Raw genomic sequence first — 22,785 nt, 5'->3', positions numbered from 1 at the left:
TTTCTGTCACTTTTCCTTAAAATTTGTAAATCAAATATACGCATGAAGTGCTTGACGTGCGAGAATTAGAAAATCTTATAATTTTCAAGCTTTTAAGATTTGCCATGGAACATCCACACTCTCATGGAACGCTCTTTTCTTACTGCTTCCTGATCGATAAGTTAACGGTTAGGTAAGTGATCCATCAAATTTTCGTCAGGTACGATGTAGTATCAGTTTATCTATAGTATCAGATAACTTTCTGTTAACTGACGACTGACAGTGAGGTTATCTTTGCTGAAATAACCGATACTTAATGAGATGTCGACCACAGACCGATGCGTTTCATTTTCCGCCTTCGTGGGCTTGTAGCCTTGTAATTATTTTCACTGAAACTTGTGCATGTTAAATCCAAAACTAACGACTATCAGTTTACCGTACATTCACAATAGTAAAATCAAAATTTAGAATTCTACACGGGTCCAAGACTCCGAAGGCATAAAATATTCGAAACCCACAACGTTACAATAAGCGGATAACAGTTAAAAAATATTCAAAAAAGCATGTGGAAAATTCGAGATGTTTCGTACATCATACAAATATCCGGACTGGAATAATCGAAAATAACTACGGTTCAACGAACCGGTTGGGATAAAACCGTAAACCTTCCATCGATTCGTCACGGCATGCAAAGCCTCGCTTCTCCGTCAGAAACAACCTGATTTGGACGAAAAAAAACATGTTTCTTCAGCGAACCGTCAAATCCATACAGAATGCTAAACCGTACATACATTTCTTTCGCCAGAACGACAGATACTCCAAGAGCTTTAGCAAACATTTCCGCCGTCATCGGCGCCTTATTTAACTGAAAAAGCAAAAGGTCCCTCATCACAGTTCGTTCGACAAACCTTGCGCAAGACTTACAGCTTCTTTCGTACGTTCAACTAGTACAGCCTCGGAGATCGTGCGCAGTTCCAGTGCGATAACACCCGTATCAAATACTCGTAATTCTGTAGGAAGTCCCAGATTTTTCATCTGTCGGCATGCACGCAGCAAATCTTCTGGTGAAACCAGCTGCAAAGGATGAAAATCATGTAATTTCATAGTTTAACCTTTATAATGATCCCCATATTACAGGCGAGAAAATCAACTTACTTCAAATCCGCGCGCTCTGTTCACACGACAATAAACGTCCGTCAAGGTCATCAAACCTCCACTTTCCTATTACACAGTGACAGATTACCGTCAAGCAGCTACCCAGAAAATACAAACATCAGAGGTGGAAATAAAAGAAGCATATAAACTGTCAGCAGTTAGTAACGCGTTATAAATGAATGCAAATCCATGAAATAGTTTATATTGTGCTATCAACTCGGTGAAATCGGTCTTATTAACGATGTTCAAATACCTCGAGCGGTTTGGTCATAAGCTGCGAAACTTCCTTAGCCAATTTCTGGTGATACACGTTGTCATTTCCGCACACATCCCGCGTTACGGGATCATCCACACCCAGACTGAGCAAATACGATTTCAACTGCGTGGTTTCGTCGTCCGTTATTTCACCCTGACGATTCTTCACTTTCGCAACTATGCTCTTCGACAACCCCACAGTCTCTTTGGCCATCTTCATCAGGCTGTTCAGGTCTTCGAAAGCTTTGCTAATATGCATGGAAGCCGAAGTCTGTTGCGCTTGGATATTGCGTTCAATCCCCGCAATACCGGTGCGAATTTCGCGACGCGGCTGTATAATATCAACCATGTTGTGTACATAGGTTTATAATATCAAACGTTGACTTACGACTGCCGTGTGGGCGGGAGAATCAACTGTATCCCATCGCTTTCGTGAAATCTGATCCGAAAGCCGCCGAGAAAACTACTGGAAAAATTCAGATTAGTCCAACTCACTCGCGGAAATCACCTCCCCATATACTGCAGACAATCACCTCCACCATGCCTCCATTGCGAAAAGACAGCTTAACGAAGTCCACATCGCTGACCTGCACCGGCTGAACGTTGGCGAACGGCGCATTTAAATACAATACAACTTTTGGACTGAAAACGAAACATAGAATCAAAATAATACCAGGAAAAATTGATCCACGAAAAAAGTTAATGTATTTTGCACCTACGACCGGAACCAGTACGGTGCTCTTCGGTCAACACGATCAAAGAAAGATGGAGGCTCATAATGCAGGTCTAACAATTAAAAGTAAACATAAAGTGAAATACTGATTATTCCTTCAATATTCACTGCAAGTTCGTACCGAATCTTGATCGTCAATCCAAATCAGCTGCGTGTTGAACAGATAGAGCGTTCCGCTATCAAAAGGGGTCTAAAAACAGCAAAACCGCTGTTCTAGTTTTGTTAACTAAACCTTTGTGCGAGTAGTAAAACAACACTTCCGGGAAGTGCGTAAGTCCATGTATGTTAAACTCGTCATGATGGCACACCGTACAAATCTTATATGTTTCTATTCCTGCCAGTTCATTACTGAATATAGAATAACTATAATTATGTATCTTACTCATTTAGACCAAAATGACCAAACAAGTTGAAAATGAAATGACCAGTACATTGTAAAAGAAGAAACGGTACAACCCCCCTCCCCGGGCAGCAGTTCTTGCACTACTCACTACCGTTCATTTACGATCCACTTTGTGATTTTGACATCAAAAATTCAAAATCACAAAATGAACCTTTCTCATATTGGTTTTCTTTCACGCACTGAAAATTTGCCGTGCATTAAAAGAAGGTTTGTTGCGGAGTTGCGTGCTGTTATTATGTAATAGCAGTTATAACATCTGATGAAATGGTTCTGAAGAAAATCGATCCACGGATTAAGCTGCTGATCGAGAATGGAGTCGCGAACCAGCACCGATCACTGTTCATTATAGTCGGCGACAAGGCTCGCGACCAAGTTCCCATTCTTCACCAGATTTTGAGCAAAGCCTCGGTTCGCGCACGACCATCCGTGCTGTGGTGTTACAAGGTCAATGAAAAGATTAGTAAGCTGCAGAAAGGCATTAAAGATGCAGAGAAGCGGAAACATCTCGGGAAGAACATGGACAAAACCACCGAGGACCCTTATCAGCAGTTCATCGTGTCGACGAAGATTCGCTTCTGCTTTTACGCCGAAACAGACAAGATTCTGGGCAATACGTTCGGCATGTGCGTATTGCAGGATTTTGAAGCTATCACACCGAATGTTCTGGCCAGAACCATTGAAACAACCGAAGGAGGTGGGATCGTCGTGGTGCTGTTCAATAAAGTCAGCTCGTTGAAACAGCTGTACACCATGACGATGGATGTTCATTCGCGATACAGAACTGAAGCCCACAGAAATGTTGTGCCGCGATTCAACGAGCGCTTCATTCTTTCTCTGGGTAAGTGTGCAGATTATTTCGTGGTTTTCGCTTTTTTTGCAGTTTCAAATTTTCTGCTGACAACGTTGAGATCAGTAGTTTCTCTATAAGGCTGCTTTTCTGCTCTCTTTTTATTTTTAGCGCATATTAAATAGTAAATCACCGTAAATGGCAAGATTTATATAAACGAATTAAAACTCTCTCGCACAGGTTCTTGTCAAACGGCTCTGGTGATGGACGATAAATTCAACATTCTGCCGATTTCTTCCAAGATCGCAGGAATGCACCATCTTGCAGCCGCATCCAAAGCCTTAGACGAGTCGAACGAAAAGCAGCTGCAAATGCTGAAAGACAGTTTACAGGAGACCCAGCCAATTGGTTCGCTGATTAACTGCTGCAGAACCGTGGATCAAGCCCAAGCGGTGCTCCAGTTCACGGATGCAATCACGGAGAAGACGCTACGCAGCACTGTCACGCTGACTGCCGCGCGAGGCCGCGGCAAATCAGCAGCGCTGGGCTTGGCCATCGCGGCCGCCGTCGCCCATGGATATTCCAACATTTTCGTCACCAGCCCCAGTCCGGAAAATCTCAAAACGCTATTCGACCTGGTGCTAAAAGGATTTGAAGCTTTGGGTTATCAGGAACACACGGATTACGACATCGTCCGTTCCAGTGCCCGCGATCAGAACAAAGCCATCATCCGATTGAACATCTACCGCAACCATCGACAAACGGTGCAGTACGTTTTGCCAACGGAGGGTCAAAAACTGGGGCAGGCCGAGCTGGTTGTCATTGACGAAGCTGCAGCTATTCCGCTGCCGCTTGTGAAAGAACTCATCGGGCCCTATCTTGTCTTCATGGCTTCCACGATAAATGGATACGAAGGAACTGGCAGGTACATTAACATGTCAGTCGTACGTTGCATATACAAGTATAGCATGCTCCTTTTGCATTTTTAGGGCACTGTCGTTGAAACTGATTAATCAGTTAAGGAAGCAGTCGACCAACTCAGCTTCTGCGAATGCCAGACGTCTTCGTGAACTGGAATTGACAGAATCTATTCGGTATCGCGCGGGTGATGCCGTGGAAGCATGGCTCAACGATCTTCTTTGCCTGAATGTTTCAAGCGAAACGATGTACAACAGCCTTTCCGGAGGTATTACAGTTGTCAAATGTATTTCAGCATTAGAAGGCTTGTAAATGGATTTCTTTCAGGATCACCGCCGCCAGACACTTGCGATCTGTATTATATTAATCGAGATACGCTGTTCAGTTATCACAAAGCGTCGGAAGAATTCCTCCACAGAGTGATGTCATTACTCGTGGCCTCGCATTATAAAAATTCTCCGAACGATTTGCAGATGTTGTCCGATGCTCCAGCTCACCATATTTTTTGCCTTTTGGGTCCAGTGGATAATACTAAATCCGAATTACCGGAAATTTACTGCGTAGTTCAGGTAAAAGTGCTTTTAGCAGCACCATAAGATATTCCCGAAATAGTGGTTGCATTTGGCTTATGTGATCCGCGAAAATTTCATTCCGACAGGTTGCGCTGGAAGGTGCTATCTCAAAGTCGACGGTAAAAAAAGAATTCTCGAACGCCAGTCGAGCTTCCGGTGATATGATTCCCTGGACAATCGGACAACAGTTTCAAGATAACAGTTTCCCGTCGTTATCCGGTGTCCGGATTGTGCGAATTGCAGTGCATCCGAACTACCAGAAGATGGGTTATGGGTCGCGTGCCCTTCATCTTTTGGAAATGTACTACAAGGGTCTGATACCGGCAACCGATGAGATTCCTGAAGAGGATACGGGCACTATAAGCACAGTGAAAGAGGATGAAATTGATATGCTGCAGGAAAAAATTAAACCGCGCAAGAATCCACCACCTCTGCTGTTCAAGCTCACAGAAAGGCGGGCGGAAAAGATTGACTGGTTAGGGACATCATTTGGGCTTACGGGAGAATTGTTGAGATTCTGGAAGCGCAGTGGATTTGTTCCGTTGTACGTACGCCAGACGTCGAGTGAATTAACGGGAGAACACAGTTGTACGATGATGAAGATCGTTGATGGTGATGCGGGGTGGTTAAAAGAATTCTTCCTGGATTTTCGAAAGCGATTCATTAACCTACTCCCTTATCAGTTCCGAACATTTGCGCCGCAGTTAGCGTTGGACGTCTTACAGGACTATAAGAACTTTACAAAAGAAGAGCTACTGAAACCGATAAAATGGGCAGAAACGGATTTGTTTTTGACGAAATATGACATTCGGCGGCTGAACAGCTACGCAGCGAAGATGTTCGATTACCACGTTGTAGTGGACTTATTACCCGTGATCAGTCGAATGTATTTCAGCGGACAGCTGGGAACTGTCCATCTGTCGGATGCCCAGGCCAGATTTCTGTTGGGTTTGGGACTGCAGTGCAAGAGCGTAGATGATCTCGCATCGGCACTGAATGCCACCATTCCGTCTATTTTGTCCATTTTGCAGTCGGAAGTGATTCGGAAAGTGGTGGCATTCTTCCGCAAGCTGGCCGAAGAAAAGATCGATGCTGAAATGATTCGTCCAGCAGCCGTTGACATAACATCTATGCGACCTAGCGGTCCAACATTGGACGAAGAACTGGAAGAAGCGGAAAAAGAATATTCTAAGAAAGTGGTCGGGAAGAAAGAGGCCGTACGAGCGCTGGATCTGGACCAGTTTAAAATCGCCGCAGCGGACATGGATTTGGATAATGCACTGCAGAACGCTGGGAAAAGGAAAGCCACCGAACAGACTCCTGGTGTCGATATGAACGGAAAGTTCATCAAAAAAAGGAAGCAGAATTTGGAGAAGAAAAAGAAAAAATCCAACAAGAAAAAAGCTTGAAAACGTTTTTGTTTAACAAATGTGCCAGCACGCGAAATTATATTTGCCAATATCAACATTTATTAGTATCACGCTGCAAAAAATAAATTATCAAAATAAATGTGTTTATTTTATATAACTCATGGTGCCGTCACTGCCGTGCGAGACGTAAAAATGTTATTTTTTAAATCAAAAGGTTTTTCTGAAAGATTTTTCCATTATTTTATCGTAGAAGATTTAAAAGAACGCACTCGTAATTATGTTTTTCAAAGTGAATCTAGAGATCACAGTCACAATCGGACTGTCACGCTCAAATGTTAAGGGTGCGAAAATAATTCACAGTTGCGACAGAAACCCTATTGTCAATATTGTCATTATTGTGCTACCAATTTCATAACCAGAGAAATCTACAATACCTCACGTCATTTTCAACCAACAAGAATACCGGAACGAAAATTCCGAAATACGGAAGCAGACTCAGAAATTAGCAGCCCTATTCTTACGGTAGAAGTACTCGTGTTCTCTATGCAGGCCTAAATCTCGCGAGCTTGCACGAGGAACAGGTAAACTAGACGCCAAATGGATACCTTCGTAGCAAACTCCCATAAGCTGCAAGTCGCTGTCAAATGCCACGTACCTTCTCCTCGCCATCATAGAGGCGAACGGTTGCCTGCTTTGCCACCACGTCTGAAGAATTGACCAACTTGTTGGCGTTTTGAGGATCGACCCATGCAAATCGATTCATTTTGCAGACCAGGTTGACAATTAGTTTTTAAGGAAGATTTGAAACTCAAGCCCAAAATGCAATACAAAATTTAATAAAGATGTCAGACATGTTATGTACCTCTATGACTTTGACAATGTACTTAGGGTTTAATATGTGAAATGCCAATCAGAAGTCATATTCTTCCATTAATTTAAACATTACCAACTACAAAAAACAAAGTTATTATTAATTACTTATAATACTTCGAGCATTAATAATAGACAGTTTTAATTATTGTAAGTAAATACTGAGCAATCAGCAATGAGTATAAAGTCACCACCTGCCAAGGTAGGTTGGTTAAATTTTCCCACGTAACTGCCACTATTTGGGTAGTTATACTATATTCTGCGCTATGGAGTGATGCGCGCGTACATACATTGATACATTTGCAATAACTGTCAATTAGATAGTATGTTCCTGATGGTGAGTTTGATCTTTTTTGTGGTATTTTAGTGTTCATGACGTTCAAATCAGAAGGAATACTAATATCTTTATATCTCTCATTAATATCGACCCAACTTTGTCATAAAAATAATTTATTGCTACTTACTTTTTAGGTGAGTTCTCATTTACAATTGTTAATAATTACTTTTTAATGTGTAGTAGATCTACAGCGTTGCTGCATCCAGTAAAATTTGGTGTTCATATTCGATAAATTAAACAATATTCTATATCTATATTACTCGGCCCGGAGTCAAGAAAAAACCCGATCGACGACGGTGACTCCTGACTCCTGCACCGGTACGTAATAATTTCCTTCGCAGACGCACAAAAGTTTTTGAACCGGTAAGCTGTGAAGGATTCGTATAATACCGTATTATTAATAAGAACTCCATCCTCCTTGCCTGCTTGATACAGTTATACAGATGTGTAATCATAATCCATACTATATAGATATAAAGCCCATCGCTTTTGCGCATCATGTACTCGTATGGCAATTGCGATGTGCATGACGCACCGTCGCCGGTAGATCGAACACTCAAAGGATAATTGCCGACACGAGTGCCATCAAAGAATCACTTACTGTACTGGTGCGATACTCTTCCTGCAACATTATGACATACGTAATTATGAATAGGAGTAGGGAAAATTTTTGCACAATTGGGAGCGTGCAGTACACTACCGTTACAAGCAGTAGCGTAAACTGCAGAAAGCTTGATGTACACGTATGTCTTCTCCACGCACGATTCTTTTATGCATGTTATTGATTTGCAATAGTACATACACACGGAATACTATACTGTATTCAGCATTACCAGATAAAGTAAAGAAACATATTCTGAGAATGGGCATTTTGTTACAGTGTATGAATAAAGCCTGTAGCTGTTTGCGACCTATGTACAGTTTACAGTATATGATGTATATCTAATATTATTATCGTTATATGTGCATACAGCAAACGAGGCCGTACTGGACGGCAACCAAATATCGTAAACTTTGGATGTTCTTTACTGTGGAGCGAATATTGATTTCCTACTGCACAATTTCCTCTCAAAATCGGTTTATCGACGTTTATCCAGGAACCACACTTGCGTGGCACTGGCATGCATGCGAGTCCCGACGTTAACGGTACCAGAAGTCTTATACGTACTCAGTAGGCTACGATAGAAATCAATGTACTGCAGCTACGGGTACTTATTCATCGAGAGTGCACATATTGTACGGTACTACGCGCGGATCAGGTACTGACCGAGATATGGATGAGAAAGCATGCTCTATAGCGCTAGCGCTGTGGATTCGGATGGAGCTGAGCAATCCTGCGCTTGCATCATTCAAATCCCTGCTAGGAAATGGTGATTCTAGAATTTCCCAGTTTACCTTTCCCGTAATCCGTAGTTCTTCAAGATATCGACAGACTTTGGCCATAGTACTTACTTAGGTATACGCAAGCTGCACGAGCTACGTTTTTCGTCAGCACTAGCTGCTGATCATGATTATCTGATTGTCAAAACAGCTTATTCTAATCTTCTCCCGATGATTGTATATTTTTCCAATGCGGATCACTTTTGAGACGTCGATCAGTATTTCTTCCCAAACTGGATAAATTGTTCACGACTGTTACTATATTCCAGGAAGCAGTGAGAAGTACTGCATGACGGTGACCTTACCTGAGACAGCTATTCTAGCTTTTTAAAGGTATGAAAATTTAATATTATTGTTATGAATTTTTATCTGCCAAACTGAAGCAATGGATAATAAGCGATGCTAACATTTTTTTAATTGTATAGTATATTGATTTTTAGTTAATACAATACATCTATTTTATTTTCTTTCCCATACAAACAGAGACTTTGTCATTAGCATGCAGTAAGATAACATTCCCCAGTAAATACCCACAACACAGTAATCAGCGAAACCATCTCCGCGGCTCTGACCATGTGCATCGACATCAGTAGAAGTAGTTGTAATGCCGGAAAATTCTAATTAATTCTAATTAAATTTGTGGATACTTCTAAAACTGATGCCGAATTAACATTGTGCAGCAGGTCATTTGACAATTGTCAAACCGCGGCGTAGTACAATTAATTTAACAACTTCTTAAAGAACGCTAAGGGACTGATGAAGACGTCTCGGTGAACGTCGTGATGTTGATTTACAGACTAATATTCATAACCATGATCGGCAAACCAACGTGCGCCACATCACGTGTAGCATTCTTGATGGGGCGAAGAATGGATGAATGCGTTCCACTGCAGTCACCTGTGCGATCGCCGTCCCATGCCGGGTCTGGGAGTTCGGGATTTTACGAGATATCCCTTTCACCCACAGAATCCGCAAGAGACAATTCCATTGTTAGCGCCGATGTCGTTGTTCCCCCTCCAAAACCACCACCGCCACCCGGTGACCATCAACCGGCAACGAAAAAGCCATCACTCAAGAAAAAAGACAGTAGCAGTAACGTTTACGATGGCGTCATTCACATGGGCTACATCTGGCACTATAACCAAAATCCAGAAAAAAAGCTCCAGGAAGAATCCAGCTGGAAGAGCCGGGAAGAACGCTACGGGCGCATGCTGCGCCTGGATCCACGGTGCGGGCGGAATAACTGGAAGCGCTACTATGCGGTCATCTGGGATGACGGCCGCTTTGCCTGGTACAAACCGAACAAAGTGTCCTTATACAATAAACGTGCCGGTGCCGAGCTGGAGGAAGTCCTCTTCATTCCATGGCGGGTATGCGCATTTGGTCCGGATGTCATGCAAAAATTATGCTCGCAGCAGTTAGATCCGGAGCGGTCGCAGCTGGATGGTACGGAGAGGACCAGCACCAGTGAGCCATCCAGTCCACGCCTGGTCAATGTGACCTCACAAGGAACACTGGCGGCCTTCTTCGAAACAGCCACCAAAGGCCTGTGTGTCTGCAGTTCACCGTCGGTGATTTCCCTGGTCGTTCCGCCATCGCCGTCGACGGTGAAAGAAGGTGATCCGGCGTCAGAGGAACTGACCTGCATCGTCCCGCGACGGACGCGGGAGTCGCTGTTGTTCGCGGTGGGCGGCCATGAATGGGGCCGGGGCGATGTCTACTGTTTTGCCACGGAAGAGCAGGAGGATTTGGATCTGTGGAAGGAAGCGTTTGCCTTATTGTCACACCGGAAAACTATACAGAAAAGTGCGTTTGATCATTTGTTGAATACGCCGGTTGTTATTGCGCTTCCTGGAGGACCATCGCGGTCGTACTGATCGCATCTAATTTTCCTTACCGGATTCATCGATATTTACAATTATAGCTGTACATACATTTACATAATAACAAAAGCTGTCATGATTTTAACTGGTACTGTAAAATGCGAACTTCTGTTTGCTTCCCGGGCCGGGCCGGGCTGCTGCTGCGCTTCACTGCACTCCGTGTAACGCTCGCACTGCGGCATTGCTTTGCATGTTGTCTTACTTACGCTGTTACGCATGTGACATTGATATAATCCTCTTTACATATTTTCAACTTTGAGTATATCTTTAGTGTCTGTAACTTACTTTTAATTTAGTTCGCGCTACCAGTATATTAATTCACTATCTTGTTATCTCCTTTTCGTGTAAATAACATGCCGTTAAAACTTAAAAGAGCATTTGCTTATTCATACACTACCCTAGGTTTGTCATTACTATTACGGTAGTAGCACTCCTACTCTAGAAAGTATCATTAATTATTTATACCTTTAAAACCCATCGTTGTCGGCTGCTGCTATACAAATCATAAAATTAGTTAATTAAAATCACTAATAACTGGTGAAAAAGAAACAGTTAGAAGAAACAATTCGGATTTCGGATTATAATGACGTTTGGTGACCATGCCAGAATCACCGTAAAAGTTTTAAGAGGTTCGGTTTGCACTTTACAGGGCTAATTTAATTGTCGCACCAAATCTAAGCCTATCAAAAGTTTTTTATAAAATTATTCTTTTTTCCCCATTTTTTCTCTTCAGCTCTTGTACAGATATTAGTGCAACCTCACAGGTACAACAAGAAGATCACACAAATCTGTACGAGTGGACTCACCTGGTTAGTGAAGACACATGACAAAAGGACATGTAAACAAACTGCCTTCCCGTGGTCGCTAAGACAAAGTTACCAGCTACCGCCCTGAGTGCCATATGGCTCCTGTTAAGTAGTAACGGCTGCTCTGAATGTGGAGAACACTTGAATGCCCACGAGCCGTGGTTCTTGAAATCGCGATGAGTATCCTAATGCATCATTCTTATTTTATGACTTTTAAGATTTTATCAAATTTCCAGATCTGCTTACTTGTTACTTATTAGGCAGATGTTTTCATTACGGGTTTTTTAGTTTTTAATGTGACTTTTAATTTGGAATTCGGTTTAAGATATCGGGTTTCGAGTCTCAAACAGTCAAACTAAAAGAATTTTGATTCAACGTTCCATACGTACAACTATAACTAGATTTTAGAGCTTTTGAGTTTTCCGTTTATCTATGGCGCCAAAGAAAGCACCAGCGAAATCTCCTACACGAATTTCAGGTGGTAAGTTTATCATCCCATTGGATGTGAAATTAGCACATTGTCAATAAATCCGAACGGCGCAGATCGTATGGCAGAAATTAAGTAGAGGCGTTGTACTCTGTAGGTGCTCATGCATCCACTTCAGCAGGAAATGGAGCGGCTCGTCCCGCTGCCAAGCGCCCAGGCAAGTGAATGACTGTTGTCGTTTTACAGAAATTATAAGGAACGCAAAATATGGAAAAGTGGAATTTTTCTTTGATTGGATTCAGGTGTTTTGTGTATAGACACCTCTTTATCGCAGTGTTACAACAACAGAAAATTAGCTTTAATTAAAATTAGTAACGGTATGCATGGTAGCGTCAAGAAGAAGTTATAATATTATGGTGTGTTGTTTTAGTTAATACGGCTCGTGGGTACAAACGACCCGAACGGCTGGAAGATGGGTACATCATCGAGGATAAAACGGGAAAGAAAACCTGGCGAGTGGGGCCCGTTATTGGGCAGGGTGGTTTTGCGGATGTGTATCTCGGTGAGTGGGATCCGTCCGTCCACGTCCAGCCAGAAAGACTTCGTTCTCTACTATCAGCTTTTGGTTAAATGCGTTAATAGTGTCATAATCTGCGGTTTCGATTTTTTAACAGTTTCCGATAAAGCCAGCAAACCTGTCACCGAAGGAACTGCGAAACATGTCATGAAATTGGTACTTGCACGCTTGAAGTTCATACATGACTGAAGTGTTTATTTGCCCAAGTTTTGTTTCTTTTAGGAGCCTTCGGATAATGGCCCTTTGTATCAGGAAGTGAAATTCTTCAAAGCTGCTGCAAAATCGGATGCAAGTAGGTTTCTCTTTGAAAATTTTGTACTGCATAAGCGGTCATAGTAGCCTTGTTTTAATTCATGCAACACGAAAGGAACAGAATTCCTGTATCTGAATTCTGTAAAGTAGGGCTAGACAGTATTGAAAGTTTAAAAGCGTTATCGTATGCATGTGCAATAGTTTTAGGGAAAGGATGACAGGAAATTGGTGCAATCGCTTATAATAACCTTATCGTGTTTATTTCAGTTGCTGCCTTCCTGCGCGAACGCAGCATCAAATCTCTTGGCATCATGGAATACATTTCTAGTGGTGTTATGGAAGTCAATGATAAAAATTTGCGCTGGCTCATTTTGCCTCGTTTGGACCGAAACGTTCAGCAAATCCTGGACGAATGTGATGGAATTTTCTCTCGGCAATGTGTGATACTGTTGGCCTTGCAACTGGTACTAATTTTGAATATTTACAAGCGATGGGTTCTTCAAGTGGAATAACTTGTTGGACGTGCTGTTGAAAATTACGAGGTGAGAATTCCATTTAAAATTTTGCAGTTGGATATTTTGGAATACATCCATAAGCAGGGTTACGCGCACGCGGATTTGAAGGCCACCAATTTAATGACCGGATTAAGCAAAACGGATGCTTCGCAAGTGTATCTGATAGATTTCGGGTTAGTTAAGCGGTTTATGGACGACAATAAGCACATTCCTTACAAGGAGGAACCGAAGGCTGCTCATGACGGGACTCTCGAGTTGACTAGTACCGATGCGCACAAGGGGGCTGGTAAGGGAATATGAATATCATTCGTCATTTTGTAGAGATAATTTAGCCATTATTTACGCAAATGATCAAGTGGTTGTTTGACTCCAGCACGAGCAGATTTTATCTTTACTTAAAGTGCCGGTGTTGCTCGTGGTTACGTTTGTTTGACACTTTCTAGCTCCATCTCGGCGAGGTGATTTGCAAATACTTGGATTTAATCTGATAAAATGGCTCACCGGATCATTACCGTGGTCTGACAGTACGGATCCTAATTTTGTCCGATCTCAGAAAATCACGTATGTGTAGAATCTACAGTGTTTTAACAGTTTTTAACGGTCTACGAGTAGTGAAAGGCTGAACTAATATGGAAATATTGGAATTTTAGGTATTTCCAGAATCAGAGTGAATTCTTCCGCGTTGCCTTCCCGGATGGTGCTCCTAAGGAGATTACGGATTACTTCAAGGCCATTCGGGATCTACAGTATCATGACGAACCGAATTACGCCAAGCTTCGCGAAATTTTTCAGAAGGCTTCCAAAGATGTTAAAGCCCGCAAAAGCGATCTTTTTGCGACCGCTTCCGCTGCTCAAGAAAGTGTGGATTCTGCTGACAGTGTGCCTGTACCTAAAAAGCGTGCCACTCGATCTGCTGCTGTGGCATTGTCCATTGGAACTTCAGAAGCGCCACCGGCAAAGCGTGGACGGAAGCCGAAAGCCTAGATAATTTGCTGATTGAAATACGGCAATGAACACTGCTGGCTTTTGCTCCTTGTGTCCTCTGCGCCTTGTTCTCCAAAAATTCTTGACAGCCATCATCTACGAATCTGCTGTAACAAACTTAGCGAAGCGGCTGCATATTTCTCTTTATAAATATCTGTGTTTATAGAAACATGGTATCTTTGAGTTTTTACCGCGTAACTTAAAACAAATTAGCAACCTCTTACGGCGGTTCTACTGTGTGTCCTTGATTCTGAGTTTAAACGGTATTAATATTCGTAAATCTTATTATGTTTATATTTTTGCTTTTTGGGAGTTCTGCAGTGCTACACGCGTTTTCCTTGGACGAATCGCCGGATTCGGTCTTGTTCTATACACTGTACTTTCCATAACATGCAATAAAAATTTTGGAAGTTTACTGAGTGTTGGTTTAGGGTTTAGTAACTTCAGTTTATGACTTCTAATAATCAAAATTTTGACAACGTTTACGCTGTCCAAATTTCACATATCGACTGTCTGCAAATTGTTAGAATAACTAATTTATCTCATTAATATTAACTTCAGCGATTGTAAGAGCTGCAGCACGCAACTGACAACATAAGTTATACCAAATGCAGTAAATTCCGCCGAAAGAATTGCCGTAAATGATAACATAAGTTGCAACTTGGAACATTTTAAAAAGAGTAAATACTAAATACCGTCGGAAAAAATGACCAAATGCCAGGAATCAAGTATTTTGAGTTTTCAAAAGAAGTGTTTTTAAGTCTCTGGGAAATAAAGAATTTCCAGTTCAAGGTTTAGTAGTGTCGGTGATTATGGTCGCGATAAATTTTAAGTTACAGGATGCGAGAAAGTGTAGGGTCCGTTTACAAATCACGCTGCCGATCAATCCAGCGGAACCTAGTTCATTATCCGGTACACGGACACTGATTTTTTAATAGAAAAGCACAGACAATCTAGAACTTTTTAAAGCTCTTCTTAGAGCCAGAACTCTTTGTAACTTTCAATACATTGAATGTAACGGTTTTACTGAGAGGTCGGCATTCCCCAACGGTAACGACATCTCCGATGTTCACGTCCCTACAAGGAGAAATATGAAAACATAAGACATCAACCGCATCATTAGCTATTAGTTATTAGTACTGCAAAGCGCAACTATTTACTCAGTTTTCACAGCTTACCGAAAGGCGGGGGACATGTGCACGCTCATGTTCTTATGGCGTTTCTCAAATCGATTATATTTGCGGTAATAATGCAGGTAATCCCGTCGTATAACGATTGTCCTCTGCATTTTCAACTTCTGCACCACACCAGTGAAAACACGTCCGCGGATGTGGACACCGCCAGTGAACGGGCATTTCTTGTCGATGTAGTGCCCCTCGATGGCCTGCAACATTACTCAATATTCAAGCTGAACTGTTTGACTAAATACGTAAATTTCTTGCATCAAGCGGTTTACGAAACATGCAACAACGCGAAGAACCTCCCCGGGTTCGTCAGGGTTCGACGTCCCACGCATCGAAATTCGGTATCCTAAATCTCCCAGTGCAACGATTTTAAGTTACCTCTCGCGGGGTCTTGAAGCCTAGGCCGACATTTTTGCTGTAACGGAGGGTTTTCTTTGCCTTCACAACGCCGCCGGTTACGCGAGTCTTCTTGTTTAAGAAGATGGTAGGCTGCTTCTGGAAGGCTCTCTCCGTCTGCAAAGTAAACGTTTGCGGCTTGCGTCAAATTAGTGGCATACAAGTTACACGCAAATGTCCATAAATTCCAGGAAAAAAGAAATCAGACGAGGGAAAATATATGTCAGCAGAGCGTAAATAAGAAGACCGTCGTGGTTATCATCATAATTCTTTACAGTTCTCAAGCTAAGTTCTTCGCGTTCAACGGACCTGTTCAGCGGTTCCAACCTCGGACGACATGGCCAACGAATATTCAAAGCGGAGTTCAACTGCAAAGGTTCACCAAATTTATTTTAAAGATAGCCAAGAACTCATGCGATCCTGTTGGCTGTTATCAGAATCTGAAAATCACCGAGGATTGTGGCGAGAAACCAATTTTACACATTCAGAAAAATATCGTAGTGGGGAATAATATCTGCGGTTGTCTGCTAGCGCCACCTATGCGGGACAGGACCTATGCATTACTCACGGCTTAAGTTCCGCCCTTGTACTGCGTCACTGATGACTTCCATCTCTAGCGGTAGCGACTAGCTGTCAACCCCCTACTCTAGCAAACAAGCGTGTTCGTGCAAGTTTGTTTTGGTTCGGTAAGAGGTAAGAGAAGTGTGCGATTCTTTTAAAAGGCATACGAAATCAAGAAAAAATTTAACTGTAGAGGAATTCGCTGCTCTAAGTTATCGGTATGTAGGTACTAGGCTTTAGCAGCACCTGTGTTACATGTGTTATCGTAATTGTTATGTCTTCCGGAACTCCACAACACGGGTTTTGGTAAGGATGAATTTGAACATAATCAATACTACGAGTACAGGTAGTCTAAGTAGAATTGCTTCCTTCTTAGCTGGCATTAATCATTTTAAGCTATCGCAGTTGAAAGCGGGTCGTACACAGATGATAGAATAATAATAATTAGAATTGATTTCCGCTGGTTTCTCCGTACCTTTCTGCAACTGACCTTGAGTTTTCGTCAACTATGTAAGTACTGACAGCGACGCCAACAGTCAGATTACCAGCCCTTGCACTATAATTTCAGATTCCCACGGTGCTGGTAAGCTGAGAAAAAGGAACTCAGACACAGTGACCTGATTCACCTGAATTCCCGTCCACGATGCCTGCCGATAACACCGTTTTCGAAGCGAAGTTGGACAGTGCTTCGGTGTTCAAGAAAGTTATTGATGCCATTAAGGATTTGATTGGGGATACATCATGGGATTGCACGAATACGGGAATGAGTTTGCAGTCGATGGACAGTTCACACGTTGCCTTAGTAAATGTGCTCATGAGAAGCGAAGGCTTCGACAGCTACAAGTGTTCGAGAAATATTAGTATGGGAATCAGTCTGAACAGGTAGGGAATCTGTTGTCGAAAAAATAAAAGCAGCATCAATGCTGGAAGTGAGCCTGAAGTGCTTCATCAATGGTTGTATGGTTGATGGCTCCAGTTTACTGCAGTGCGGTTAAAGGCCATTCATATTGCGCGTCGATTGAGTTTTATCTGGAAGAATTTTTTCAGCATGGCAAAGGTGCTAAAGTGTGCCGGAAACGAGGACAGCATCACCATCAGCCATGACAGCAACAGTAATGTTGTTTCTTTTGCCTTTCATAACCTGGAGGCGGAACGCGCAGCGGAATTCGAATTAAAACTCATGAACATAGATACGGAGCATCTGGGAATTCCGGTGAGCCTTTTTCCATTACGTGTTATGAAAGCCGTTACTTTCAAATTTCATTTGATAGGAAACGGAGTACGACTGCATAATAAAATTGCCGTCGCTCGAGTTGAAGCGTATCTGCCAAGATCTCACTCAGGTATTCCGAAAGTGCCGTAAATTACTCAGTACAGTGATTGGTTGGCTGTTTAACACCAGTTTTGCACTGCTATCTTCCCTGAGCTAAATGATTATTCGCAAAAATTGTGTGATTATAGTTTGGAGACAGCGTTAATATTGCATGTGCGAAATCGGAAGTCAAATTTGAAACCACGGGTGATATTGGAAAAGGTCAGACATCGATAGAGGATGTCGGAGAATAACTGCAATATTGACATTTTTTTTTGCTTGTTAAGAAAAATTATATTATTTATAAATTAATGCGACCGCGTGTTACGATGCTGTTGGCACAATATCGGTTTTACTCTAATCTCTGTTTTAGGCAATATCAGGCTTGCAGCACGTAAATTGTCGAAAGCCGAACAGGAAATAACTATCGAAATGGAGAATCCGGTTTCCCTAATTTTTGCCATTAAATATCTGAATTTTTTCACACGTGCTACGCCTCTTTCCGATACAGTCCGATTGTGTATGTCCAACAATCATCCATTATGTAAGCATTTTAATTCCTTGCAAATTATTAAGAAACACGTAATGTCTGAGCTGTAGCCTATTAAGTCTATAACTAATGTTAAAAAAATTCAAATTAAATTTAAACTTTCGCAGGTATTGAGTATCCTCTTCCTTCAATTGGTTACATTCGGTATTATTTGGCGCCTAAACTGGAAGATACGGAAGAATGAGACAGATTATCTTCGTTGAAGGGAACTACAATACATATTCCATGTGGATGGATGCGTCTCCTCTCCCAAGTCTGATACCCGCCTAATTTATCTCTGTAGCTTCCGTTATGAGTTCTATAGAAGCAAAGTTACTGTTCGACATTTCCTTAACTGCTTTACCGCACGTCCAAAAGATTGGAAATTTTTTATGAACTCCACTTTCTTCAGTACAAGCTTTGCATTTTCTTATTCCACGCTTTTACAATTATTGGATCTGGTGGTGTAAGTCTAGTCTGTGAGAGTACGTATTTTTAAATTTATAATTTTATTTTCAAAGGCAGGGAATACAAATTTAATACATCCTGCTATTGGTTCATAGTATATCTTGAAATATCTTTCGGATTTTCACTTTATCCAGAGCTGTGGGCGCTCCGTTGTCAACAATAACAATTAATAAAATGTGAAGACTGTAAATAGTAGAGAACTAAGAGAAGATAACTATTCTGTACGAGTGAACCGTACGAACTATTACACCTACAGAAGTACTCTTCGGTCTCTTCCCACTTCCCACTTGCTACTCTGGTGAAAACGTGCTCGACTCCTGTCCTGGGAAATTTTGGATCACCGAGAGAATTACTGCACTATCATTCAGTGTTTAATTGATCTACGTACTGTACTCGTATTTATTTTTAGCATCATCCCAAAAACGTTTGCAAAGCTGCTTACTTCAAGTTACTTGCCGTATGATATTTTCAGCGTGGTGATAGAATGCAATGGCGGTTTTTAGGAAATGCTTTTATTCCACTAAAGGCAATTCCAGTATGCAGCAGACAACAATAAATCCATTACAATACGTACAAACAATTAAGAACAAAAATTCAGAAATTATTTAGCAGGTTCCGAAACAGATGGCACAGCGTCACTGCTCACTGGAACCTTTCCACCTTGAGGAGGCGGCGGCTTGATCCGACCAGTCTGCGTAGCATGGACACCGCTAAACACCTCGTTCGGGGCTGCGGGTCGGCTGAAAAGGAAACTCTGTCTGACACTCCCCGCCGGAGTGGGTTCCTCCGTCGTTTCCGGTACAGCAGCAGCCGGCTCTTTCAGCTTGACTTCCTTCAAGGACTCTTCACAGTTTGCTTTCCGCTTCGTGAGAGGTACTTCCGGTCGATGAAACCAGCGCTTAATATTGCCTTCCACTGTGTAGGTTCGCTCGCCCGATTTCTGTAAGAGCTCCCGCAGTGCTCGGTTGCGCAGGAGACACTTGCCGTAATATTCCACTCCACCGCGCGCGTAATCTTCACCCATCAGACAGACTTCCCGGTCCGCCGAGGACTCTAGATAGCGCGTGTACGCATCCCACACAGCCATTGCAATACCGAAGAACAGAAAGCCGGCAACTGCAACCACGGATCGTCGGTAGATCGGTGGAGCGTTCAGGAGATTGAACCTCTCCATTATGAAGGCAGCCAGCGTAGCCGCTGCTGGAATCGGTATACCGACGATGAGCAGCTTGGTTAACACTTCGTTCCAACACACGTGGTGAACCTGGACGGCAACCGCGAATTTTTTGGCTTCATCCGACAAAACTAAGGCCTCCATCAGCGCTGTTCCGGCTTCCGTTCGCCACGGCACACTCTTGTTGCGGTTGATTTTGATATCGGTCTTGTCTATTTCATCTATATCTTTATAGTAAAACGTTTTTGGCACGCCGACAATAGCTGCAAAACAACGACGTTAATTAGGAAAGCTTCTAACTATTACTCATTACTGCGTATGTAAAAAACCGTATTTCAGCAGTACAGCATGCTAACAAAAACATGTAAAAAGTAGTTTCCACATGTTTTTGCAGGAAATAGTCCGAAATACGGTATTTTTACATAATCATGGACAGAATTAAAAAAGTTCTTCGTACAGCCTTTCTTAAAACTGACTTGTCCAAAGTGAATGGGATCAAAGCCAAACGCGGTAAACCATCGTATGCGTCGGCTATCGATCTCCGTAATGCCACAGTCCCCCAAAGTCTACGAAGAAAACGGGTTGCAATCAGCAGTCGCAAACGAAACAGCGAGCAGGCAACTATAAAAATACAGTAAAATGTGAACTGCGAACTGGGAGCCAGTAGACTGGACGGCCAACCAAGCCAAAGGTTTTCCACCGACGCGTCTGCGATTAAATGCTTACCTCCGCGATTAGGTCGGTCATATGGCGCGGAGGCTGTAACGGTAGACCGCCCAGGTACATCTGAGAAATATTTTTGGTTGAATTAATGGCCGGTGCATGAGGTATCCAATACAGTAATGATGCAACAGCCCCAACACCCCCGGTAGCGGTGAGCACGGTCTGACGGCCGCTGGAGGTGTTCATCCATTCAAACAGCGGCCTAGTAGACTCGAAAAATCGCGACATAATCCGGGATTGTCAGTTACGAGTCTACGACCGCTTTAGGAAGATATGCGACGCACTGAGTCTGGGTGCAGGGACTACAGTACGTTTTCACAGGTTTTACATCAGCTGAGAGTTTCTGTACGAGTACGCCTGCAAAATGCGGAATATAACCTTGTTTAGTCAACAACCTAGTACCAACATTAAGCTCGAAACCTGGACTTAGTTTTCCAAAAACTATGCCAAAAATGCATTTGATTATTTAAAATCGATAAAATGACGAAATATCCACTTTCCAGTCACTTGTAACTTGTTCGCTATCCGACCAGTTTTCCATCGCTGAAAGTGGAATTGAATTATCAGGGGCCTGTGCCCTGTGGAAACCGTCACCATTCCACTGGAAATGGTCAGTTTTGTGCTTCTGTTCTTCGCGGTAAATTATATCAACTACGTATTATTATTACAAGTTTAACGTGCAAGTTTGTATACATACAGTAACGTACTTAATAATATCCTTTGCAATAAAAAATTAATGCCTTTGCGAGCGGCTGATTTCTACACAGGTTATTCGACTACATGTCTTGCCATAAATATTTTAGAAGTTATCAACGAATTCAGAGACATTTTAGTGACCAGCCGACGTATATGTATAGGAAACCTCGAAATCTCTCTCTATACGCCGGCTGGTCCCTATTCACTAAAGGCTGTGTGTAAAACATGAGTGTAGATAGTTTTCCAAAAGTTAAACGTATAAAATTATTAGTGCGTATTCTATAGTACGCGGGCGATTTTCTAACGATTCTGTTAAACGGCGAAGCCAACCCCCATTTCCGGTACGTGTCATAAGTGTTAATTAGCGCGCTAACGAATTTCGGACGAAAGTCCACGATACAATCTTTGTACCATATCACGCATACAAACATCGATCAGCAGTATTTGTTTTCCAAGCACCACAAAACTACCAGGCGAATGTGTGTAATTAAGCGAGGTCAGATTATAAAACACAGAAATTAAAAGGTGACTTTGTCGAAAATCTGTTCTTATAAGCCAGCCCAAAGCGTAATTGAAACCCTTTTTGTACGGTCAGTTGCAAAAATGCAGTATTTGGTTTGTCTTGTCATCTGTGGAATAGTACCGATATACTACGCTCAGCAACCGGAAACCCTATCGGGTCTGTTCACCATCGAGCAACCAGGCTCGGAGAAATGTTTCACGCTGGATCGCGCTGCTCCGGGTATGGATGATGACCGTGTGGTGTTGTCACGCTGCCGCGAGAATCCCGATGATTCACAGCAGTTTACCGTGGATGCCATCCTGGATGAGGAGCGCACACAGTTCTCCCTGATAGCATCGGATAGCAAGTGCTTTTTTGTTGACACGCTGAATGAACTGCGTCGTTCGGATAGTTTGTGCGATAAGAATCTCAACTACTTCCTGGCACAGAGCGCCACCAGCAGCAACGCCGACTCGGTGTCGGCAGGTCGACGTGCTATTAAGATCATGCATGTTCCCAGCAACAAGTGCTTAACCGCCAACTTGGATGCGACGCTCAATATGGCCGACTGCGAGCCCGGAAACGCCAGGCAAAATTGGCGGGTGTGCCGCAGTGATGATGCTGAATCGTGTTTGAGGTTTTATGAATTATAAAGTGGACAACAATTACGCATGTGGACGGAAATTACTCCAATTTGAACACGAAGGAGTGAGTATACAACTGATTGTGAGACATTACTCTATCTGTATGTTGCCACCAGCACATACAGTACATATTTATCTGCATGCATGCTGCACTCGGATTGTCCTTTGCTTACGATAGCTGCTTAAATGATTATAAAAAATGAAATGCTGCGCAATTTTGCTGCCGATCTAAAACTCATTATCCTGTAACTCCTGTTTGACTGGACGTACTGAACGATGTTAGCAACTGGAAGCAGATGATAAAAATGACGTTTGGTTAAAAATACAGCGCATACCGGCGGTCAACCCCAATCTGAGGGTGACCAGCAGGAAATCCGAAATACCGATGTGCAA

General features: G+C 42.5%; 8 protein-coding genes across 11 annotated transcripts; 5 read left to right on the top strand and 3 right to left on the bottom strand.

Moving 5' to 3' along the window:
- Positions 1-320: 320 nt before the first annotated feature.
- Positions 321-7,157, bottom strand: LOC129597031 (vacuolar protein-sorting-associated protein 36-like). The gene is made up of 10 exons (XM_055494448.1): positions 6,828-7,157; positions 2,244-2,312; positions 2,105-2,175; positions 1,923-2,031; positions 1,778-1,852; positions 1,388-1,720; positions 1,135-1,200; positions 904-1,053; positions 771-844; positions 321-697 (listed from the first exon to the last, which is right to left on the bottom strand). Exons 1-10 carry the CDS (start codon positions 6,933-6,935, stop codon positions 607-609), a joined length of 1,146 nt encoding a protein of 381 aa, XP_055350423.1. The 5' UTR covers positions 6,936-7,157; the 3' UTR covers positions 321-606.
- Positions 2,633-6,373, top strand: LOC129597029 (RNA cytidine acetyltransferase-like). Its single transcript, XM_055494446.1, has 5 exons — positions 2,633-3,363; positions 3,553-4,237; positions 4,302-4,498; positions 4,558-4,799; positions 4,889-6,373. Exons 1-5 carry the CDS (start codon positions 2,790-2,792, stop codon positions 6,209-6,211), a joined length of 3,021 nt encoding a protein of 1,006 aa, XP_055350421.1. The 5' UTR covers positions 2,633-2,789; the 3' UTR covers positions 6,212-6,373.
- A 521-nt stretch (positions 7,158-7,678) lies between the features above and the next one.
- On the top strand, positions 7,679-10,995 carry LOC129597084 (uncharacterized). Of its 3 annotated transcripts, none has more exons than XM_055494521.1 (3): positions 7,679-7,697; positions 9,029-9,092; positions 9,556-10,995. In XM_055494521.1, exon 3 carries the CDS (start codon positions 9,572-9,574, stop codon positions 10,634-10,636), a length of 1,065 nt encoding a protein of 354 aa, XP_055350496.1. In that variant the 5' UTR covers positions 7,679-7,697; positions 9,029-9,092; positions 9,556-9,571; the 3' UTR covers positions 10,637-10,995. The 3 variants fall into 3 exon arrangements, with proteins under 3 accessions (XP_055350496.1, XP_055350495.1, XP_055350494.1); XM_055494520.1 differs by lacking the exon at positions 7,679-7,697 and adding an exon at positions 8,355-8,749; XM_055494519.1 differs by lacking the exon at positions 7,679-7,697 and having other exon boundaries at positions 8,356-9,092.
- Positions 10,996-11,620: 625 nt separating this feature from the next.
- Positions 11,621-14,618, top strand: LOC129597070 (serine/threonine-protein kinase VRK1-like). The gene is made up of 9 exons (XM_055494504.1): positions 11,621-11,929; positions 12,033-12,092; positions 12,306-12,437; positions 12,550-12,608; positions 12,675-12,744; positions 12,972-13,168; positions 13,274-13,505; positions 13,663-13,780; positions 13,870-14,618. Exons 1-9 carry the CDS (start codon positions 11,881-11,883, stop codon positions 14,201-14,203), a joined length of 1,251 nt encoding a protein of 416 aa, XP_055350479.1. The 5' UTR covers positions 11,621-11,880; the 3' UTR covers positions 14,204-14,618.
- Positions 14,619-15,104: 486 nt separating this feature from the next.
- Positions 15,105-16,279, bottom strand: LOC129597058 (40S ribosomal protein S11-like). The gene is made up of 4 exons (XM_055494487.1): positions 16,093-16,279; positions 15,766-15,900; positions 15,382-15,587; positions 15,105-15,280 (listed from the first exon to the last, which is right to left on the bottom strand). Exons 1-4 carry the CDS (start codon positions 16,120-16,122, stop codon positions 15,157-15,159), a joined length of 495 nt encoding a protein of 164 aa, XP_055350462.1. The 5' UTR covers positions 16,123-16,279; the 3' UTR covers positions 15,105-15,156.
- A 163-nt stretch (positions 16,280-16,442) lies between these two features.
- LOC129597057 (proliferating cell nuclear antigen-like) lies at positions 16,443-18,843 on the top strand. Its single transcript, XM_055494486.1, has 7 exons — positions 16,443-16,650; positions 16,913-17,226; positions 17,392-17,557; positions 17,616-17,687; positions 17,806-17,878; positions 18,030-18,200; positions 18,314-18,843. Exons 2-7 carry the CDS (start codon positions 16,988-16,990, stop codon positions 18,388-18,390), a joined length of 798 nt encoding a protein of 265 aa, XP_055350461.1. The 5' UTR covers positions 16,443-16,650; positions 16,913-16,987; the 3' UTR covers positions 18,391-18,843.
- Positions 18,844-19,060: 217 nt separating this feature from the next.
- Positions 19,061-21,461, bottom strand: LOC129597056 (transmembrane protein 177-like). Of its 2 annotated transcripts, none has more exons than XM_055494484.1 (4): positions 21,248-21,461; positions 20,554-20,907; positions 20,285-20,393; positions 19,061-20,090 (listed from the first exon to the last, which is right to left on the bottom strand). In XM_055494484.1, exons 2-4 carry the CDS (start codon positions 20,776-20,778, stop codon positions 19,255-19,257), a joined length of 1,170 nt encoding a protein of 389 aa, XP_055350459.1. In that variant the 5' UTR covers positions 20,779-20,907; positions 21,248-21,461; the 3' UTR covers positions 19,061-19,254. The 2 variants fall into 2 exon arrangements, with proteins under 2 accessions (XP_055350459.1, XP_055350458.1); XM_055494483.1 differs by having other exon boundaries at positions 21,258-21,461.
- Positions 21,462-21,676: 215 nt separating this feature from the next.
- LOC129597156 (uncharacterized) lies at positions 21,677-22,715 on the top strand. Its single transcript, XM_055494603.1, has one exon. It carries the CDS (start codon positions 21,850-21,852, stop codon positions 22,399-22,401), a length of 552 nt encoding a protein of 183 aa, XP_055350578.1. The 5' UTR covers positions 21,677-21,849; the 3' UTR covers positions 22,402-22,715.
- The last annotated feature ends 70 nt before the right edge of the window (positions 22,716-22,785 follow it).

Source organism: Paramacrobiotus metropolitanus, unplaced genomic scaffold (genome assembly GCF_019649055.1).
Source record: "Paramacrobiotus metropolitanus isolate TYO unplaced genomic scaffold, Prichtersi_v1.0 Parri_scaffold0000100, whole genome shotgun sequence".
In the NCBI taxonomy this organism is placed as follows: domain Eukaryota; kingdom Metazoa; phylum Tardigrada; class Eutardigrada; order Parachela; family Macrobiotidae; genus Paramacrobiotus; species Paramacrobiotus metropolitanus.
Note: the sequence above shows the minus strand (reverse complement) of the source record. Positions and strands in the feature narration are given on the sequence as shown.

Bases quoted from the DNA above. Each gene is read 5' to 3' on its own strand.
- LOC129597029 (XM_055494446.1), top strand. From the start codon at position 2,790: ATGGTTCTGAAGAAAATCGATCCACGGATTAAGCTGCTGATCGAGAAT. The intron at 4,499-4,557 runs GTATTACAGTTG...GATTTCTTTCAG, and splicing joins GTACAACAGCCTTTCCGGAG to GATCACCGCCGCCAGACACT. The intron at 4,800-4,888 runs GTAAAAGTGCTT...TCATTCCGACAG, and splicing joins AAATTTACTGCGTAGTTCAG to GTTGCGCTGGAAGGTGCTAT.
- LOC129597031 (XM_055494448.1), bottom strand. From the start codon at position 6,935: ATGAATCGATTTGCATGGGTCGATCCTCAAAACGCCAACAAGTTGGTC. The intron at 2,032-2,104 runs GTGCAAAATACA...TTTCGTTTTCAG, and splicing joins CGTACTGGTTCCGGTCGTAG to TCCAAAAGTTGTATTGTATT. The intron at 1,721-1,777 runs GTAAGTCAACGT...GATATTATACAG, and splicing joins CTCCCGCCCACACGGCAGTC to CCGCGTCGCGAAATTCGCAC.
- LOC129597084 (XM_055494521.1), top strand. From the start codon at position 9,572: ATGATCGGCAAACCAACGTGCGCCACATCACGTGTAGCATTCTTGATG.
- LOC129597070 (XM_055494504.1), top strand. From the start codon at position 11,881: ATGGCGCCAAAGAAAGCACCAGCGAAATCTCCTACACGAATTTCAGGT. The intron at 11,930-12,032 runs GTAAGTTTATCA...TGTACTCTGTAG, and splicing joins TCCTACACGAATTTCAGGTG to GTGCTCATGCATCCACTTCA. The intron at 12,609-12,674 runs GTACTTGCACGC...TGTTTCTTTTAG, and splicing joins CGAAACATGTCATGAAATTG to GAGCCTTCGGATAATGGCCC.
- LOC129597058 (XM_055494487.1), bottom strand. From the start codon at position 16,122: ATGTCGTCCGAGGTTGGAACCGCTGAACAG. The intron at 15,901-16,092 runs GTCCGTTGAACG...TTTACTTTGCAG, and splicing joins AGGTTGGAACCGCTGAACAG to ACGGAGAGAGCCTTCCAGAA. The intron at 15,281-15,381 runs GTAAGCTGTGAA...TTCTCCTTGTAG, and splicing joins CACATGTCCCCCGCCTTTCG to GGACGTGAACATCGGAGATG.
- LOC129597057 (XM_055494486.1), top strand. From the start codon at position 16,988: ATGCCTGCCGATAACACCGTTTTCGAAGCGAAGTTGGACAGTGCTTCG. The intron at 17,227-17,391 runs GTAGGGAATCTG...GAATTTTTTCAG, and splicing joins ATGGGAATCAGTCTGAACAG to CATGGCAAAGGTGCTAAAGT. The intron at 17,688-17,805 runs GTATTCCGAAAG...GTGTGATTATAG, and splicing joins TCTGCCAAGATCTCACTCAG to TTTGGAGACAGCGTTAATAT.
- LOC129597056 (XM_055494484.1), bottom strand. From the start codon at position 20,778: ATGTCGCGATTTTTCGAGTCTACTAGGCCGCTGTTTGAATGGATGAAC. The intron at 20,394-20,553 runs GTAAGCATTTAA...TTTTCTTCGTAG, and splicing joins TGACCGACCTAATCGCGGAG to ACTTTGGGGGACTGTGGCAT. The intron at 20,091-20,284 runs GTACGAAGAACT...GTTGTTTTGCAG, and splicing joins AGTCAGTTTTAAGAAAGGCT to CTATTGTCGGCGTGCCAAAA.
- LOC129597156 (XM_055494603.1), top strand. From the start codon at position 21,850: ATGCAGTATTTGGTTTGTCTTGTCATCTGTGGAATAGTACCGATATAC.